The 16,907-nt window shown below is 56.6% G+C and overlaps 4 protein-coding genes across 4 annotated transcripts; 2 read left to right on the forward strand and 2 right to left on the reverse strand.

Annotated features, from left to right (window-relative positions):
- The first annotated feature begins 266 nt into the window (after window positions 1-266).
- On the forward strand, window positions 267-7,147 carry KVR01_001306 (uncharacterized protein). Its single transcript, XM_044782295.1, has 3 exons — window positions 267-744; window positions 815-6,338; window positions 6,413-7,147. The coding sequence occupies exons 2-3, from the start codon at window positions 1,091-1,093 to the stop codon at window positions 6,454-6,456; spliced, it is 5,292 nt and encodes a 1,763-aa protein (XP_044649261.1). The 5' UTR covers window positions 267-744; window positions 815-1,090; the 3' UTR covers window positions 6,457-7,147.
- A 3,013-nt stretch (window positions 7,148-10,160) lies between these two features.
- On the forward strand, window positions 10,161-11,919 carry KVR01_001590 (uncharacterized protein). The gene is made up of 2 exons (XM_044789560.1): window positions 10,161-10,929; window positions 11,006-11,919. Exons 1-2 carry the CDS (start codon window positions 10,859-10,861, stop codon window positions 11,403-11,405), a joined length of 471 nt encoding a protein of 156 aa, XP_044649545.1. The 5' UTR covers window positions 10,161-10,858; the 3' UTR covers window positions 11,406-11,919.
- Window positions 11,920-12,059: 140 nt separating this feature from the next.
- Window positions 12,060-14,105, reverse strand: KVR01_001239 (uncharacterized protein). Its single transcript, XM_044794280.1, has 4 exons — window positions 13,417-14,105; window positions 12,884-13,339; window positions 12,459-12,773; window positions 12,060-12,373 (listed from the first exon to the last, which is right to left on the reverse strand). Exons 1-4 carry the CDS (start codon window positions 13,723-13,725, stop codon window positions 12,311-12,313), a joined length of 1,143 nt encoding a protein of 380 aa, XP_044649194.1. The 5' UTR covers window positions 13,726-14,105; the 3' UTR covers window positions 12,060-12,310.
- A 919-nt stretch (window positions 14,106-15,024) lies between these two features.
- Window positions 15,025-15,385, reverse strand: KVR01_001597 (uncharacterized protein; the record flags this gene model as incomplete). The annotated part of the gene is made up of 2 exons (XM_044790364.1): window positions 15,025-15,106; window positions 15,186-15,385. The coding sequence occupies 2 exons, from the start codon at window positions 15,383-15,385 to the stop codon at window positions 15,025-15,027; spliced, it is 282 nt and encodes a 93-aa protein (XP_044649552.1).
- Window positions 15,386-16,907: the final 1,522 nt, after the last annotated feature.

Consider the following 16,907-nt stretch of genomic DNA (forward strand, 5'->3'; position numbering starts at 1 on the left):
TGTGTGTGTGTGTGTATGTGTACGTAGATGCACTCTGTAAATGTACCCCGTACCGAGAATGCAGCACGGGCAAGGCCGGATAGGAGGGCCTCCTGCCCGAGAGACGAATAGTCAGATGCATGGGTACCTACTAAGCAGTCAGTCTACGTACCTGCAGGGCCACGGTACGAGCAGGGCACTGCAGCACCTCAGCACTCTACACGTATACACTACAGATTACAGCCATACTGCCCTTCACACCCATTCTTGCCCCCACACACTCCCCACCCACCTCCAAACCGACTTCACTCCCAAACTCCTCAGTCTGCACCCGCCCTCTTTTCGCTGCGCTGGTCTTTTTGACTGTCCCCAGGAAACTTGGTCGGCCAGATACCTCAGACAGGCAGTCTTCTCGCTTAACTGCAGGCCGTTGCGATCCAAGCGCGTCGCATCGCATCGCTGCGAAATCTCATTGGGACCTGCCCACTTTCGCTGCCAGGGGTCACTTATTGCGAAGGCTGGGAGAAACCAAAGCTGAACCTGGACTGGCCCAAGGCTCCTCCACCGCCACCAACCTCCTCGCCTTGACCATTGCAACCTGCTCCTCTTCCTCCACCCCCACAGCGCTTCTCCAGCATCCTTTGAGCGTACGGTAATCTTCTTGGGGCCATAGTCAATCTGTCTTTCCCTTCTGTCCACGTCCCCCTCTGGTCCCTCGACCGTCGCACGCCGCCCGAGACTGTTTCGGTTGCACTTTTCTCTGCTGTAAGTGCGACCTGCATCTTGTCTGCCAGAGCTCCATAAACGAGGCCCCCAACCGCTCACTTCGCCTCAGCAGCTACAACCCCCGGTTCCTATTTCCTGCACCTCATGTCTTGACCAAAACAAAGCAGCCCCAAGTCCGAGGCTCGCCCAGCGACAAGCCCACCGCCGCCTTGATCTGGCCCCGTTCCAATTGTTCCTCCCCGCCTGCATGGTGCAGTGGTCCTGCACCAGGGGACTTGGCCAGGACTGGGAATAGAGCGGGTTCCCAGCACGGCTATCGAGTGGCACATTACCTCATCCTGCAAGTCCAACAAAAAGCCCACGCCCAGTGGGATCGCTGCACGCCATGGGTATCGATTCGAAGAAGGCACCTCCACTCCCAGCCCCCACTGAAGAGTCCGAGTCGACTGTGACCCAGACAGAGCTCGCGCCCTCTGACGTCTCCAAGCCAGGCGACGATAAGTCCTCCTACTCCCTCCCAGAGGACGGCACACCCGTTACAATCAGGACTCGCGGCCACATGCCCGATCGCTCCCAGACTTCCTTGCTCATTGAATACTTCGAGGCTGGCAAGCCCTCTGCCTCCCCGAGCAAGACCACCGAGCGCAAACCGAGCGTGCGGGTTCGCCTCACCCCATCAAAGAATCGGAAAACCGATCGCATCCAGATAACAGAAACCAAGTCGTCTAGTGGCCGCAAGGCCTCCCTGACTCGCCGCCAGGAGCGAGCTGCTCCTCTGACCCCGGCCGGCCTCAAGTCCAATGAGGCGCTGTCTGCTGTCAGCGGCGACCAGGAAGACGCAAAGAGCATGCATTCATACACCTCTGCCACCGAGGAGTCCAATGTCTCTCGAAACCCTATCGAGGTCGAGATCGACCGTGGTGGCCACCGACGCCGCCGCCCTGCGAGCCCACTAATTCCAAGCGCCGACAGCAAGGCTTCCTATCAGCCAGGAAACATGTCCGATATATCGGCAATCCCCACTGACAGCTTTCTGGACGGCTCAGGCCACTCAACTAGGCTTACTGAGAAGCGCAGCAAGAGCCCCTCGAGGGCGAGGGAGGTCATTGGCGGTGCAGCTGCGGGAATTGTCGCTGCCGCTGCCGCCGACAAGATGCGCAGCAAGAGCCGAGGAGAGCTCAGCGAGAAGGAGAGGTTGGTCGTGTCCAAGTCCAAAGACCGGGACAGCTCGGAGCGAAGACACAAGTCTAAGAACCGCAAGAGCAGTGGCAGCGAACACAAGTCTGAGTCTGGCAAGTCGTCGCGGAGAAAATCTAGCAAGACGAACGAGGAGTCGATCCTCTCTGGCGCGGACTCTAGTGTGGTCTCATCAGCTATTTCACACAGCCATCGTTCTATGGATGCCAGCTCCATGCGCTCCGGGGCTTCGAGGTCCTCGATCAACAATCCCAAGCTCCTAGAGACTGTCGAGGACGCGATCCGGCGGCTTATCCTGCCTGAGCTCACGGCCATCAAGAGGGAGCAGAGCAAGCGAGAAGCTCGCAGAAGCTCCGTATCGAGCGGGACAACGGCATCTCGAGACGACCTTGGCAGTGAACGCCGCCAATCAGGGTATTCGAGCAAATCCAGAGAAAACCTCTCCTCCAGGGGTAAGGATCGCAGGGGAAGGGAAGCCCGCCATGACTTGGTTGAGAGCCCCGCCCCAAGCGTGGATCACGACTCCGTCGACGAGTCGCTGCATGAGATTTCAGAGGTATCGCGCGGCACCGACAAGCTGAAGGCTACTGCTGGGGGGGCTGCTGCCGCCGCTATGGCTGCCGCCGCCCTGAGTAACGACAAGTCTCCGGCTATCGCAAGAGAACAGCGCCGCCGCCGCCGAGCTGAAGCAAAGAGCCGGGCATCTGAGATGCATGGTGAAGAGCAGGAAAGGCTCGGTGACCCGACTGCACCAATGCCATTGATGAGCGAGTTCAACCCGTCAGACATCACCCGGACATCCATCATGTCTGCCGACACTGAGCGACCACACTCGGCAAGTGAGGAGCTTACGCCAGTACAGCAAGTTGTCAGGGCAACGTCGTCGATCGATTCCAGGTCTACGGTGACCAGCAGTCCCACACCAACGAGGACACCTATCTCTCTCCAGGCTCTGGGGGCCCAACATGCCAACATCTCCCACGGCGATCTCAAGACCCTTTCTCAGAAGAGGACTGGGGGCTTCGATGAGGTCGAATATGACGACCGTGAGGACGGCCGACGAGCTCCCATTAGCCAGGCCGAGGTTTATGACGACGAGGACGAGGACGAATACGACGATGGTCCTTACAACGATTACTACAATACCCAGGACGTTCCTCCGCCTCTGAAGTATGTGCCATACCAGCCTGAGCGCCGTGGACTCAGCCCCATTCCAAGCGTTTCGGGCTACACGGAGGGCGGAAGTGAGATCCACAACCGCGAATCCAGGCTCACTCACAGAACATCTGGGTCATTTTCGTCTCCCGACAAGTCGATTCGTCACGGTGCGGATTCGCCTAGTGTCTTGAGCCGAGGGTCGTACCAAGACGACCGTAGTGTGGTGAGCTCAAGACTAGGATACAGGAACACCACCTACACTGACGACAGCGAGCTTGACCGCGTCACGACCGGTCAGGCAGTGCGTGCTGTTGGCGCCAACCCCAATTTGGTGAACTCGCCGACTGGTGTTCAATCTCATGTTGCGTCTCTGGTCGAGGGATCGGCCTTAGATGAATCCGTGCTTACCGGCGAGTCTGGCCGCAGTGGTCGCCAGTACGACCCTCGTGGCTCTGAGGTCATCAGCGAGGAAGATGTTACCGACCAGACAGCATTCCGTCACAAAGACTCTCAAGAGAGTCGACGCACAGCCGAGGACGAGGTTGCTTCACAAACCTCGGAGCGACCGCATGAATTCGAGGAGTATGAACTCGACGAGTATGGCCGCAAGGTCCCGAGAACAAAATACCGACACTCCCCAACGGCTTCGGAAGCCGCCATCACTGGTGCTGCCGTGGGCGCTGCAGCGGCAGCTCTCCGGGCAGCCGCCAAGGGCAAGGGTATACAGGGTGCTGAACACGAGGAGTCTGCAAGCGAAACCGTGGGCGGGGGTGTCCAGCGGAATAAGTCGTTCAAGGACCGAACCAACGAAGGCTATCTGCCAGCCAGTACTCCTACACATAGTGTCGATCGCCTCGTTGGCGAGTATGAGAAAGCCAACGTTGGACACAGTGGCTTGCCAGACGCAAATGACCCTCTCCCAGAGATCGGTTACTTCGCCCATGACGATGATTCGCTCACCAATCCGTCACGTATGAGTGACCGTTTTAGCGCTACACAAGAAGCCAGGGACGGGCAATGGCAGGAACAGGAACCAATGACACCCACGCAACAGAGCATTGATGGAAGTCGAGGTCTCCAGGAATCCGTTAGCGGGCAATCTTTGACTCTGGACGAGGCCGCTGGTGCAGCCGCGGTAGCAACGGCAGCTGCTATGGCACACTCTCATAGTCGACAGGCAAGTCAAGACATAGACGACGAGTGGCGTCGTACCTCCGAGGACCGCAAGCGAGATACCATTGTCACCAACCCGTATGAAGGCACGAGTCCCCTCGCCAATGCGCCTGGCCTCGATATTGATCTTGGACAAGCGCCCCACTTCGATCCTGATGGGTACGTTACAGGATATGGTGCCCGAAGCCCCTTTGGACCAAAGATCGATGAGGGCTATATCTCACAAGGCCCTAACAGAACGCCCGATCTTCAAGGAAAGGGCAAGGGCATCGACTACAACCAGCATGCACCCATGCCTGCCAACATGGATCCATTTTACAACCCACAGGACTCGAAACACATGAGTGGCCTTTCTCAAGGCATGGGCTCGCCGCTGTATGATGCTGCTACCGGTGCAGGCATTGATCGCATCGAGTCGAACGATATCATTGCACTCATGCAACACCTCATGGTTCGTGACGCTCAACGCAGCGCGCGTGACACTGAGATCTTGGTCACCTTGGTGCGTACCGCTGCCGAGATGCGGAATTCATTCGACGACATCAAGAAGATGCTTGCGGACACTGAAGATGTCATCATTACCGAGGTAAAAGAGAACACCGACAAGACCGTACAGCGCCATATCGGCGGTCCGCGCCCGTTCCCAGGCAGCGCGACGCGGTCAGTCCAAGGCTCGCAGGCTGGCACGGAGAACGAGAAGAAGACGCGAAACCTCTGGCGACGGGCTCTCAAGGGACTCGGTGCAAAGGGCACAAACGATCTAACCAGAATTGAGGATATGCTGATGCAGTTGCTTGGAGAAGTTGACGTCTTGAAGTCACAGACTGCTCCAGGTGGAATCAGCCATGACAGCGGTCCGTCTCTCGACAACATTCAGCCAGCGGTGCAGTATGAGCAAGATCATGGGTATGAGCCCGAAGGCCATGCAGGCACTTCGACCGCTAGCTATGGCAGTCAATCTGGCCACCTTTCCATCCCCCGGAATGCCTCGTACGGCTACGAGCGAAAGGTATCGTCGGGTCACCGGATCAGCACCGTGCCAGAAGGAGACGAGGACGATTTCAATGAGGACTCCAACGTCATTATTCATAACCACAGCAATACGGACATGCTCAGTCCAGGAGGTGAGCCCGAACGCGGCAGCTCCGTGCCCCTAGGGACCCCTCCACAAGTGCCAACGGGTGCCCAAGCGTCCTTGAGCAACGAGAACACTCCTCGCACTGAAAATCGAAAGAAGCATAAGTCGAGCGGTTCCGCGAGCTGGTTCCCCAAAATCTCCCGTTGGTCCGAAACCACCGCGTCGAGTGTTGGCAAGGCCTTCAGGAAGTCCAAAGAGACGGAGGCCGGTTCCTTGCGTGGAGGACCCTCTCGCTCAGGTTCGGACTTTGCCATTTATGAGAACTACCCGGTAACGGACCCTTACGGTGATGATCATCTCCCCTCCGGCTACTCGGATACGAATCTGAACAGCAACCAAAGGCACGATCCTAATCAGATCGAGCCCGATATGCAATTCACCATGGCCGGTGTGAGTCGCACTCCGGTCCCAACATCCCACAGCCCTGTGCAGCCTGAGGCCATACAACCTTTCCCAATGAACTACTCCACACCAGAGGATCCCAAGTACAAGGCTCACCGCAACTCATTGAACTTGCAGCATCCACAGCCGCGCCCAGGACAGACCGAACAATTCCGGAATGCCCTCGAGAGTTCTGCCCAGGACTTCGACACTCCCATGTCACCCAAGTCAGCAGACTTTGGCTCGGTCACTAGTCTTGGCCGTTATGCAGGGCATCAGCCAAGATACAGCAATGGATCTGCCACTGGTGAGCAAGGCCAGTACACCTGGTCGGGCAACTCGCCTGCCCAATCGGGACCACCGAGGCCGCCAAAGGAGCCCTTAGAAGAACCTGGACCGCGGACCACAACTCCGACTAGGAGTCGGATCTCGACACTTGGGTACAAGCCTGCCGGCAGTCCCAAGCCAGAGAACCGCAACCTGCAAAATGCGCTCGGTGCGCCCGGCCGGAGGCCTAGTGGGCCTCGCGCAATGGGCACGAGAAGTCCAGCTCCGGCTGGAGATGAGGAGCGGAGGAAGAAGAGAGGTATGCGGCTTTCCACGGCGTCGACAACTCTCCCAAACATGTGCATTGACGGCTAACATGGCGAAATGGTCCAGATACATTCGGCTCTGTCATGTCACAGGAGTCGGACACCTTTTAGAGGAAGGGTTCTCCCTATGACGGCTGGCTGCGTGCTGTCCAAAACGGCCTCGGCCGGTAGAAACGATGGGCATGGTCTCCCGGGGCAGCACCTTCGTTGCGCGAGATGCGCCGCCGCCTGAGAGTCAGGGCCCGGGCCGATGGCTGGCCCGCCCGATACATCACCATAATGGACTCTTGCCGATTACATGGACGACGCGGAAATCAATAATGCTTGTCTGCCCTGTTGGGATTGGGAGTCTACGACATCACACCAAAGGTGTTCCGCCGTATCAGCGTGTGTTTATAGAATTCACTTCAGCACATACTTTCAAAAGGCATAAAAAAAGGGACTTGCGGGACGTTCGTCGTGGTGATAGACGAGCGGGTTTGCGTAGGAAGTGACGGGGGGACGCAGAACAATTGCACAATTACGATGACATGACCACCATTTGGTTTATGGCGGTGGGATTCTGGAGATATGGAAGGAGCAGCGGCGATGAGTTGATTTCTTGAATCCAGCGGACCTTCTAGTCGGCGGTGATGGTGATGGCGGTGACGACTGGAGCTCGAGCCAAGGAAGATCGCTCGACAGATGTGATGCAAGGGAACCCGTCTCATTGACTCACAACTGGCCTTGGGCTAAACATGTGTTGATCATTATGTAGGATACCCTTGGAAAACGTTTTAATGCATTCTTCTATTCAGCATAACGTGTCGACTCTATAAAATAAATGTGTTGAGATGCATGTAGGCGCATAGCGCACACTTCTGAGAGTGAGCTCTGGCCCCAAGAGAGAAGCTTTTTGGCCGAGGCTTAATCTGGCTGAGGAGTGTTTTCAGCGCGAGCTCGTAAAGTCTTCCCCGCATCGCATAAAGACTAGTTGGCGGAAGTGTGCGTACATGGAGACAATCACGCAGCACGAGGTCAAGGTTTCGCAATAACAAGAAGGTTTGTATGCCGGGCGCGCGAGGTGTCATTTGTTGTCCTGTATGTGGCTGGCATACACCAACACCCAAGCAGCTGGTGTGTGCGATCGTGCCGTTCTTCGAAATCACGGGCTGCGCGGCGCAAGGACACTATTAATGGCCTGGCCGCGTCGCTTGCATATAATTGAGGGGAAGTCGCATGAGTTTCACATACGCATCTTGGTGTCCTGAGTCCTAGTTGCTCCTGGATGGGAAAAGATATGTGAGTCTTGTGGTTGAGGCTATCCTGAAGCCACGGCCACTGTTCTTGTTGGGTTAGCAGCAATGTCTAGATAGCCATCAAAAGAGTGTCTGCCAACGCCCAGACCTCTCAAGCACAAGACCACGAGGGCGCCCTCGAACTCAAACGCAGCCGTCATATTCAGCGTCGGCTCCAACATCGGGAAGGCCTTTGTCGACCGGTGATATTGAGTGGCCACGGTCTCGCGGTCCAGCCCATCGTCAGCCGGCACCTCCTCCAACCCAGCCCCATCCAGTCCGACTTCTCCGTGGCAACGTTCTCGGCCGCGTTCGACAAGGTCACATCCGTCGAGGGGAAATACCATAGCTTCGACTAGACCCGAGTTGGTTCTGCTGCATAATAACGCATTGTGATGAAAGTGAATGAAGCTGCTCGATCGGCTCTGACTTCTGTGCTCAGTGAGGCTCGTATGTGCAGGTTGCAGGCCGATCGAAGTGCGCTCGCTTTTGCAATATCAGTGCAGCAACCTTTGATTCCTGCCATTAAGATGCCCACTAGATCTGGCAGGGTGTGTCGCCGTGTATCACATCAACCACGCCATGTCAGCAGCAATCTGTTCAGATTCATCGGCTGATATCAGTGGTTATCTCCCCAGTCACACAAATAAACGGTCTGAGTCTTGCCAGCTTCTGGGCCTGTCTCGATGAGGACAGCGGTAGCTTGAAGACCTCAGCAAATAACAATGGAATGTCTCTGCTGGATGGTTTTCGTAATAGCCTGGACCGTCCTGGGCTAATGTTGCTTGGGTGTTGCAAGCCGGGTGAAACATCGCACAACACCACTGGGCGAAGAAAGCATCTCCGCGGATTAGCCAAGATGTCGTCTTGCGCCTAGTGTCCCGTCCTGGAGCGAGGCGATTTCAAAGCGCAGTGAATGACGTTCCTCGTGGAATGAGTCAGATCTGAGGTAAAAGTGAAAAGGCCGAAGGCAAGGGATGGCGAGAGGCAGAAAGACCAAAGGGCAAGAAAATATCTTGCTCCCACGCCATGTCCGTGATTCCAGGGGCAACCCCTGGGAGAGCTCTCGGTGGTTTCGCGCTTCCCCAGATTCCCGGACCGAGACAATCAGCCCTGGCAGCCCTGGGAGGGCCCACTTGGACCGCGAAAGCCGAGGCGCCCGGCGCAGAATGACCAGAATGACGAGGCGCTGCTATAAAAAAAAATCCTGCCGCGGGCCGTGACCGTGACCGGGGGGCGATGTTCTATGTACACTAGTGTGCTGTCAAAACCGCAGCGCTTGGCTCGCGGACGTCTCGAGGCCCAGTTGTGGATTGCCATGACACCACGGGGCTGCGTCTCTGCGTCATTGGCCTGTCGGTGGAGCGGCAAAACAGGCACAGACACTGGCAGACGGGCGGGACGAGGAGCTCGCACGATTCAAGCAGCTTGTCGAGGCGAGGGGCTCTTTACTAGTGGTCAAGTCGGTGCTCACGAGCTTGGCTGACAAGACGTCGCTCGGGTGGGCCTCGTAGGCCACCTGGCCACACGTGTACCATGTAGTACCACACCACAGGCACGCACCTGGTGTGAGATCTGCAGCGAGCGAGCGATCAGCCCCCAAGTCCCCCTGGCATCACGACCAATCCGACCCAGCCCTAAAATCCGGGGTCGGGCAGCCGCCTTCAGGGGTAGATGCCCATGGCCTGCTGGCCTGCATATGGGAGGAGGTAAGGGAAGGGGGATGTCACCTTGCCATGCTGCCATGCTGAGGCTTGTCCAGAACATGGCCAGCATGCCGTCCACATCATGCACATGTTTGAAGCGTACCTGCCACACGATCTTGACGGGCCGCTACTTTGCGCATCAAACCGCCAGGCGCACCAGGGAGAGCTCCGAACACAGCTCCTAGTGTAGAGAGCTGGCCGGTTGAGGGATGGTGGGCGCAATCTTGCCCACAAATTGCAAATGTATCGTCACGGACGGACGAAGGGTGCCGCGGTCGAATCATAATCTCGCAGAGGAGCGCATGGGCACCAGGCGAGCCCCGGATCTCAGTGACCCTACTCCCGTTGTCCCGTAGAATGCGTGACTGCGTGACTGCGTGACTGCTGCGTGGGCTGCGTGGCCCCAGCCAACACAAGCGAAACAACATGGTGGAAGCGCAATTAGAGATGGTTTTCATGCCAGCTTCGTCTCTGCCGAAGGGGGCAGCTGGGGGGACACAAGTACCACGGCCTGCAGAATCCCGCGGCAGAGGTACAAAGGGGCCGAGGCAGGGCATGACTAAAAAGTGTCGCAGGGAGGGAATCTATGGGGTAATGGTTACCCCATCGAAAGCCAGGCAGTCAGGTCTTGTGACGGTACAAGAGGCGCCATTTCGTAACTGAATGGTCATCCGGCATCACGAGCCACCTGTGCCGCCCCTGGGGTCCCCTGAATTGCCCCCTGGAAAGGCCCTGCGACGCGCCCCGGGCCTGCGAGGAACTGCCGTTAACTGCTAAGCGCCAGCGCGCCCAGGCAGCCAGGCCTGTGTCCGCACTGCTGCCAGCGGGCCTTGTTGACCTGGCCGCAGTCAGCCGCTCATCAGTGACTGGCAAAATGGCCTCCTTCGCCAAGCGAGATGGCGCTGTGAGAACTTTTCCTGGCCTTTTTTTTTTTTTTGCCGCAGCCCACACGGGCCCCCAAACCTGGCACGTTTCCTCATTCCTTGGTCCTGACACACCATCCTGCCCCGTCTGGTGAAATCTCTTCGCAAGTGTCATAGCTCGCTGAGCAACCAAGCCGCCATTGCTGTTGCCCATTATTGCCATTATTGCCATGGCCATGGCACGCTGCTTCTGGTCACACGCCTGGTTGCCACGGGGCAAGAAGGGCTCTAGTGGAATCCCAATGGCTCTGTAAATTTCTGCCCCTCCACACAAGTACCGCAGTACTCATGTACTCATTCATGTACACTACTCCGTACTCCGTACCTGGTTTGTGTTCACTCACTCTCGTCCCCTCTGTCTATGAGTCCCACCTCTCTTATATCAGGCCCCCCCTCCTCACCACCCTCTCTCACACCACCACCACCATCCACATTGGCCCCTCTTCTTCTAGAAGTTTACTCGAGTGATATACTTTGCACATAAACACCTGTCGTCAAAGCTCCTGCATTCACCACCCAAGACCATCTGCAAGACCAAAAGTCAGATACACACATACGACCTTACACACACACATATACATACACACACCCATATCAGCATATCAACATGCCTTCCTACTCCATCACCGAGCCCCACCCAACAGTGGCAGCTTCGACCTGGTGTCACGCCGGTCGTGGGTACGTTGCAAACCCCTCTCTTCTCTCAACCAAGCCCCGTTTAGAAAAGGACCCTCGTGCTAACCCAGACAAACAGAGGCGCGGGCAACTTCTTCAAGGCCCCCAAGGCGGTGACCTCGGCTGCGGGCGTGCCTACCCCCATCACTCCCACCATCAGCAACTCGACCACCGCCACCAGCAAGTTCCACTCTGGCCGCGGCGGCGCGGGTAACGCCCACGCCAGCTCCGAGAGGCCGGTCATCTCCTTCGAGGACGAGTACGAGCGTAAGGAGCGCTCAGAGTCCGCGGCGAGGCCGGCATTCACCGGCCGCGGCGGCGCGGGCAACTTCAAGTCCGCCACCTCCTCCTTCGGCAGCAAGGGCCACCGCAAGGGCAGCGATGCCTCCACCGCGTCCAACGCCTCCACCAAGAGCGCCTCCAGCACCCGCTCTGGCTTCCTGGGCAGGCTGAGCGCATCCCTCTCCCACGGGCAGTGATGTGCTTCCTCGCGGGCGCGTTGTCGCTGATCATCTCAGCATCCATCCGGCCAGCACGCTTGCGCACATCCACCAGTATTGCGAATTTCGGCGTTGAAAGGTCCCAAAGAAAAGTTCGGTCATGGAATCAGCGAATCGGTCATGCTTGTTTTGTTTTTGGTTTTTGGGCTCGTGTTTTTAACTACCCGGGGTGCCTCAGTGCAGACAGGAAAGCTCAAAAAAAGAGATGGACCTGGATCGGTTTTCTTCCAACCTTTCGAAAACTCGGTCACCCCCTTGGCTGGCAGACTCCAGGGCGGGGAAAGGGAATAATCATTGCGGGCGGCGTTTGTTCTGGTGAAAAGAAACCATTGGTGTACCATATACCCCTCAAAGCGATTGTGTTTTTTTCTCAAATGTTTAAGCGACATCCCGACATACACATGTTGTCTCGCAATTGCCACATATTATGTCAGCATAAAACGTCCATTATTTGCGATTGTGATGAAATCAATAACACATCTATCAGAGTCAATGCCGGAACTTGTCGTCTCATATTCCAGACATAGGGACTCAGATCAATTGTGCAATTAAGCCATCATCGTCGGACCATTCAACAAGCTTCACGGCAGTGAAGGTTCGTATAGACTCAGACCTCCAACCAAGCAGCATGGCTCTTTCGTCATCCATGGGTATCATTTCTCCATCTATAGTGAGATTGCAACTCCGGATACTGTAGCAGTAAATGCCTCTGGTTGCGAGTCGCTACCCACCGCCAACTATCTCCCCCGCAACATTTCGATAACCGCCCAACCGCAGGCAACATGAATACGCGCTCGCTTTCTTGTATTTTATGACATGTCTCATTCCGCAGGCATCTTCCTGTACTCTGTTTGTCCGAACACCAAAGCAATCCTTGCTCTCGTTCATGTGAACTTGGTGTGGATTATGTCCGGGTTCTCATGCCAGTCGTCAATGCTGACCCACATCTGTTCACATCATCAGCAAGCCGTATCAATAGTTCCAGGGCACTCGTAGCCAGCACGAGGCTTTGCAGCCTGGATCTCGACTTACCTTCCTGAATGTGCTTAGGCCGGCCAGAATACTGCCGCCGATCCAGGTCGAATACTTCCTCTCGGGCGGCGCAAAGATCTTTATACGCATGTCCTTGACGGCCAGCCTCTGCACCTCGGTCAGCAGGCGGTCACCGAAGCCCTTGGTGAGCGTGCTGCCGCCGGAGAGCACGATATTGGAATACAGCGCTTTGCGGAGGTCCAGGTCGGTCCTGTTGATTGAGTCGACCACGATCTGGTGCACACCTGGGTACTCAAGGCCGATAATCTCCGGGTCGAACAGGATCTCGGGTGCCCTGAACCGTTCAGCGCCGATCTGCGTTCCGCGTGCCGCAAAGTCAGTCTCAGCATGTTCCCAGTGGCTGCTGCCAGTCCGGAGGGAGAAATGCGTGTAGCAAAAGGGGCTCTCGTTCCGCGCGGACGCACCTTCATCTTGTTGCCGTCCGGCAGCGTATACTCGACGACTTTGTTCTGATCCAGCTTGATCTGCGCCCAGTCCTTCTCCTCCTTCCTCGGGTCATGCGCCACGTACGTGACCGCCTCCTTGATGTGCCTGACGACCTCCTTCTCCGCGCTCGTGTGGAACACGTAGCCGCTCTTCCGCAGCAGCGTCTGCAAGTACTCTGTTATATCGCGGCCGGCGACGTCAATTCTCTGGATGCTGTTTGTGATGGCAAACCCCTCGTACACTGGCACCGCGTGTGACACGCCGTCGCCGGCATCAAGCACGATACCTGTCGTCCGTCCCGATGCGTACAACGACAGTACGGCTTGTATGGATGTATAGAGCGCGGGTACGTTGAACGTCTCGAAGAGGATCTGGGCGGCCGTGTCCCGGTTGCTCCGTGGGTTGAGCGGCGGTTCTGTGAGGAGGACCGGGTGCTGTGCGGATCCTCGCGATCAGCTTGGTCCTAGGCGTGTGGAACTCGTTGCAGCTTGAGAAGGGCAGTCAATCTCACCTCCTCACTCAGCGTCTTCAGACCCTCATCGTACACGTATCCCCAGATCTTCTCCATGTCGTCCCAGTCGGTGACAATGCCATGCTCCAGGGGGTACCGGATCTTCAGCAGCCCCCTGAGCTCCGTGGCGGCCTTCTGCCCGATGAAGACCTCACCCTCCAATGCGCCAGCGAGTACCCTGAGGTGCTTGGGCCGTCCCACGAAGGAAGGGAAGTAGCATTTCGGCAGGTCGTCGCCAGCGAAGCCGGCTCGTATCGTGCCGGACCCGTTGTCCAGAACTATGGGCGCGTTGTGCAGGGATTCCGTCATCTTGTCTCCTTCGGCCGTCTCCCCTCCCAGAAATTCACGATACGGGTGGATAGCTAGTGATCAAAGGTGGTGCAGCTTGCCCCGGTGTAGGCGTGGGTGGGGGCCGCAAGCTGGTCACCGCTTCTGCCAGGGGCCCAGCTCTCCGTGTCGCGTCGTTGTGCAGCTTCCTCGTGGGGGTGCAATCACCTCGGGTCTCCCGTCACGACGCGTTCAGGAAGGACGTGGAACAGTTCGTCGGGGGCGGCTCGCGCTCGGAGATGGAGCATTCGTGGTGATGCCGCTGTGGTGGGTGGCCGTGGTGTTGCGCCTGCTTTTGGATTGGCAGGACATCAACTGGCACGAGCCACACGACGCGATTCAAACAACGTCGCCAAACAGATCAACAGGGGTCCCTTAGCTAGCGCGACGGGATTGGCTTCAGCGAGGAGCGAGGGCCACATGCTGCCCCATGTCTCAGCTGTCAAGCTGCACCATTCCTCAACCAAGGCTGGGATGGCGGGAAGAAGCAGTGGCACACCGTCAAAAGCAACGTAAATACTCCGTATAGGAGCGGAACTACGTGTGCACTTGGTGAGGTAATTTCTTGCCAGAACTACCTCCCTCCCACATTGGAGTTCAAAGAATTCCCGGGGCAGCTCCTTATCATACACGGACGTGAATGTCTCGGCATGATCACCCTCGCCTAAACCTAGCTACTTAATTTTGTAGCTCATTAATTAGCTCTGGCCCCGAGATGTCCAGTAGTATGCATACATACAAAGCAGTTGAGAATGTCCCTTTTGCAAAATTCCTATTTCCTCTACAACAACATGGGACAGTGTCAAATTTGTAGCCTTTGGACTCACACCAGTTAATTGCTGAGCCACGCCATGGATACGGTGCAGAGCGATGCAGAAGCATGGACCAGCCCACAGGCAAAACATCGTCATAATTACTTGATGCATTGGGTACCTGGGTATATGTACTTGTTGTATTGGCCGTGCAGCATGCACTACAATGCCCAAGCGGGTTCCAGCTCATATCGGAGACGAGAGAGAATGCGACAAGCACATCATTTGAAATAGCAGGATCATTATGAACAAAGTGAATTATACTCCTCTGAGAGTACTCGAGAACTATCGTGGTATTCTAAAACCCAATCACAAAGTGTCCCCCTATACCAGAACGCCGAGAACTATGCAAAATCCGCGATGGGCAGAGCGCTGTGTCTGTGCAGAGATAATGCCTTTGTCCCAGTCACTTCTATTATGCCGTGAAATACTCCCTCCCTAGAAAACCCGATGTCTCAGGAGAGGCCATCTAGTAAGCGCCAATGTGGCCGTCCAGCGCCTTGGCGGCAAAGTATGGCCAGCCCAGAATGACTGTAAAGCCACCGGCGTAACTGGAGACGGAGAAGGGTCAGCATCAAGTGTTCAATTGGTCCTGGGGACTGTGGCACACGAGGAGGGCCAAGTACTTACACGACGGCCTGGGATCCGACCCGCTTGACTTGCTTTCCCCAGCTGGCACCCTGTGTCTGGCCGGTGATGGGCAGGCGCTGGAATGGGTGAGGCTCAAAAGACCGGGCCACGTTGCGCATTGTGCGCATGACCGAGAAGTTCCTGGTAGCCTGGGCCTGGGTGGAGGCACGGACGGCGGCGCGGGCGACGATGGGCGACATATTGGTCTGAGTGTTGGGAAGTTGGGTTGGAAAGACAGGGAGAGTCCTTGTATGAGTTCCGAGTTGAGTCTGTGTGCGAGTTGAACCACAGTGGTATCACTGGCGCGTGTCTGATTCGACGAGTGGAGAGAGAGTCGTGCGAGGGTGCGAGCTTTGTGCTGCAGGTACGGTATGATCGAGACTAGGTTTGTGCGGGGATGGGCCTGAGGTACTGATACACACTCTAAAGAGATAGAAGAGGTTGATTGGAGATGTTTCTTATTAGGGCCTGAGCCGATTGATGCTTTTGGTCTGGTGTTGATGATGGCGAGGGAGCACAGAAACATTCCACAGCAGATTGCCGTCGGCGTCTTATAAAGCCATGGCTCCCAAATCTGCACCCAGCCGGACGAGCCTTGCCTTTCCGATCTGTCGAAATTTCCCCAGGAAGCCCTTCTCGTATGGGCAGATGCCCGGCGAGGATTTCTCGTGGGCAATCCCCGCAAAGATGGATCTAGCACGCTTTGCGCGTGGCGGCTGAGGACCAGGCCAGAGCCCGCCAGAGGCCATCATGCCATTCAGACGACCAAATGAGCAGATGGGCAGGCAGATGACGGCCAAAAGGGGAAAGGCCCGGGCTGGTCGCAGCTGGTTACTGCTGGTCGCTGCTGGTCGCAATGACTGCTCGGGCGCAAGGGTCGAAAATAGAAGGACGAAATGGCCAGACCACAGGCGGGAATCGAGTGACAAGACGCTCATCATGGGCTGATCGGGCCCCGCCGACAACGGGCACCACCCAATGGCACCCCGGTGGATCCTTCCCCAGAGGTTCGCATCTCCCAAGTACCGCGCTCCCGGGACAAGTGGCAAACGAGCCCAGCCATCAACCACTTGTTGGCTCAACCCTTGGGAGTTCCCTGCATTTACCGACAGTCTGGCCATTATCGTGGTATCTACTGAGCGTCGCTCCTAGTCTTCCCGCACCGCACTGTAGCACCGGCGTCTGCCGAGACCCAACGGCCCTGCAGCCTTGACAGCTTGGCCTGCATTAGCAGTGCACCTGCGGCCGTGGGTTGGAATCTGTTAGCCTGCCAGTCAGTGCGGTCTTGTATGTGAACCAAATTTAGGATCACCGCCCGACACTTTGGCCGTTCAATTCTCCGCTCCTAGAGTTCGTGTATCGCTCAAGCAGCACGCGCACTTGCACTGTGATCACCACTGTCGCTATTTGGATTAGCCTATCGTCGATGACAACAACTCTCCTTTGTCCACCGGGTTCAACTCCGAAAGGGATGGGAAGCACCCTCCGGCGCGGCCATCACGGCATGGAGACTTGTTAGTATCCCTTCCAAACACGCAGGCTCAAGTTTGAAGACTCCAGCAAGGCAACAGGGCGTTTTTCTTTATAAGTTATCCCTCTCTGCTGCATCTTCTCATGGATCGGCCCCAAGAACTGAGGGTTTCAACTTGGAATGGAATGCTTCTCTTCGCAGCCCGAGCTTTGAGGAAAGCATTGTGTAGTAAAGCCTAGTTTTCGTTTAAA

Source organism: Diaporthe batatas (assembly GCF_019321695.1).
Source record: "Diaporthe batatas strain CRI 302-4 chromosome Unknown Contig00002, whole genome shotgun sequence".
NCBI classification, from domain to species: Eukaryota; Fungi; Ascomycota; class Sordariomycetes; order Diaporthales; family Diaporthaceae; genus Diaporthe; species Diaporthe batatas.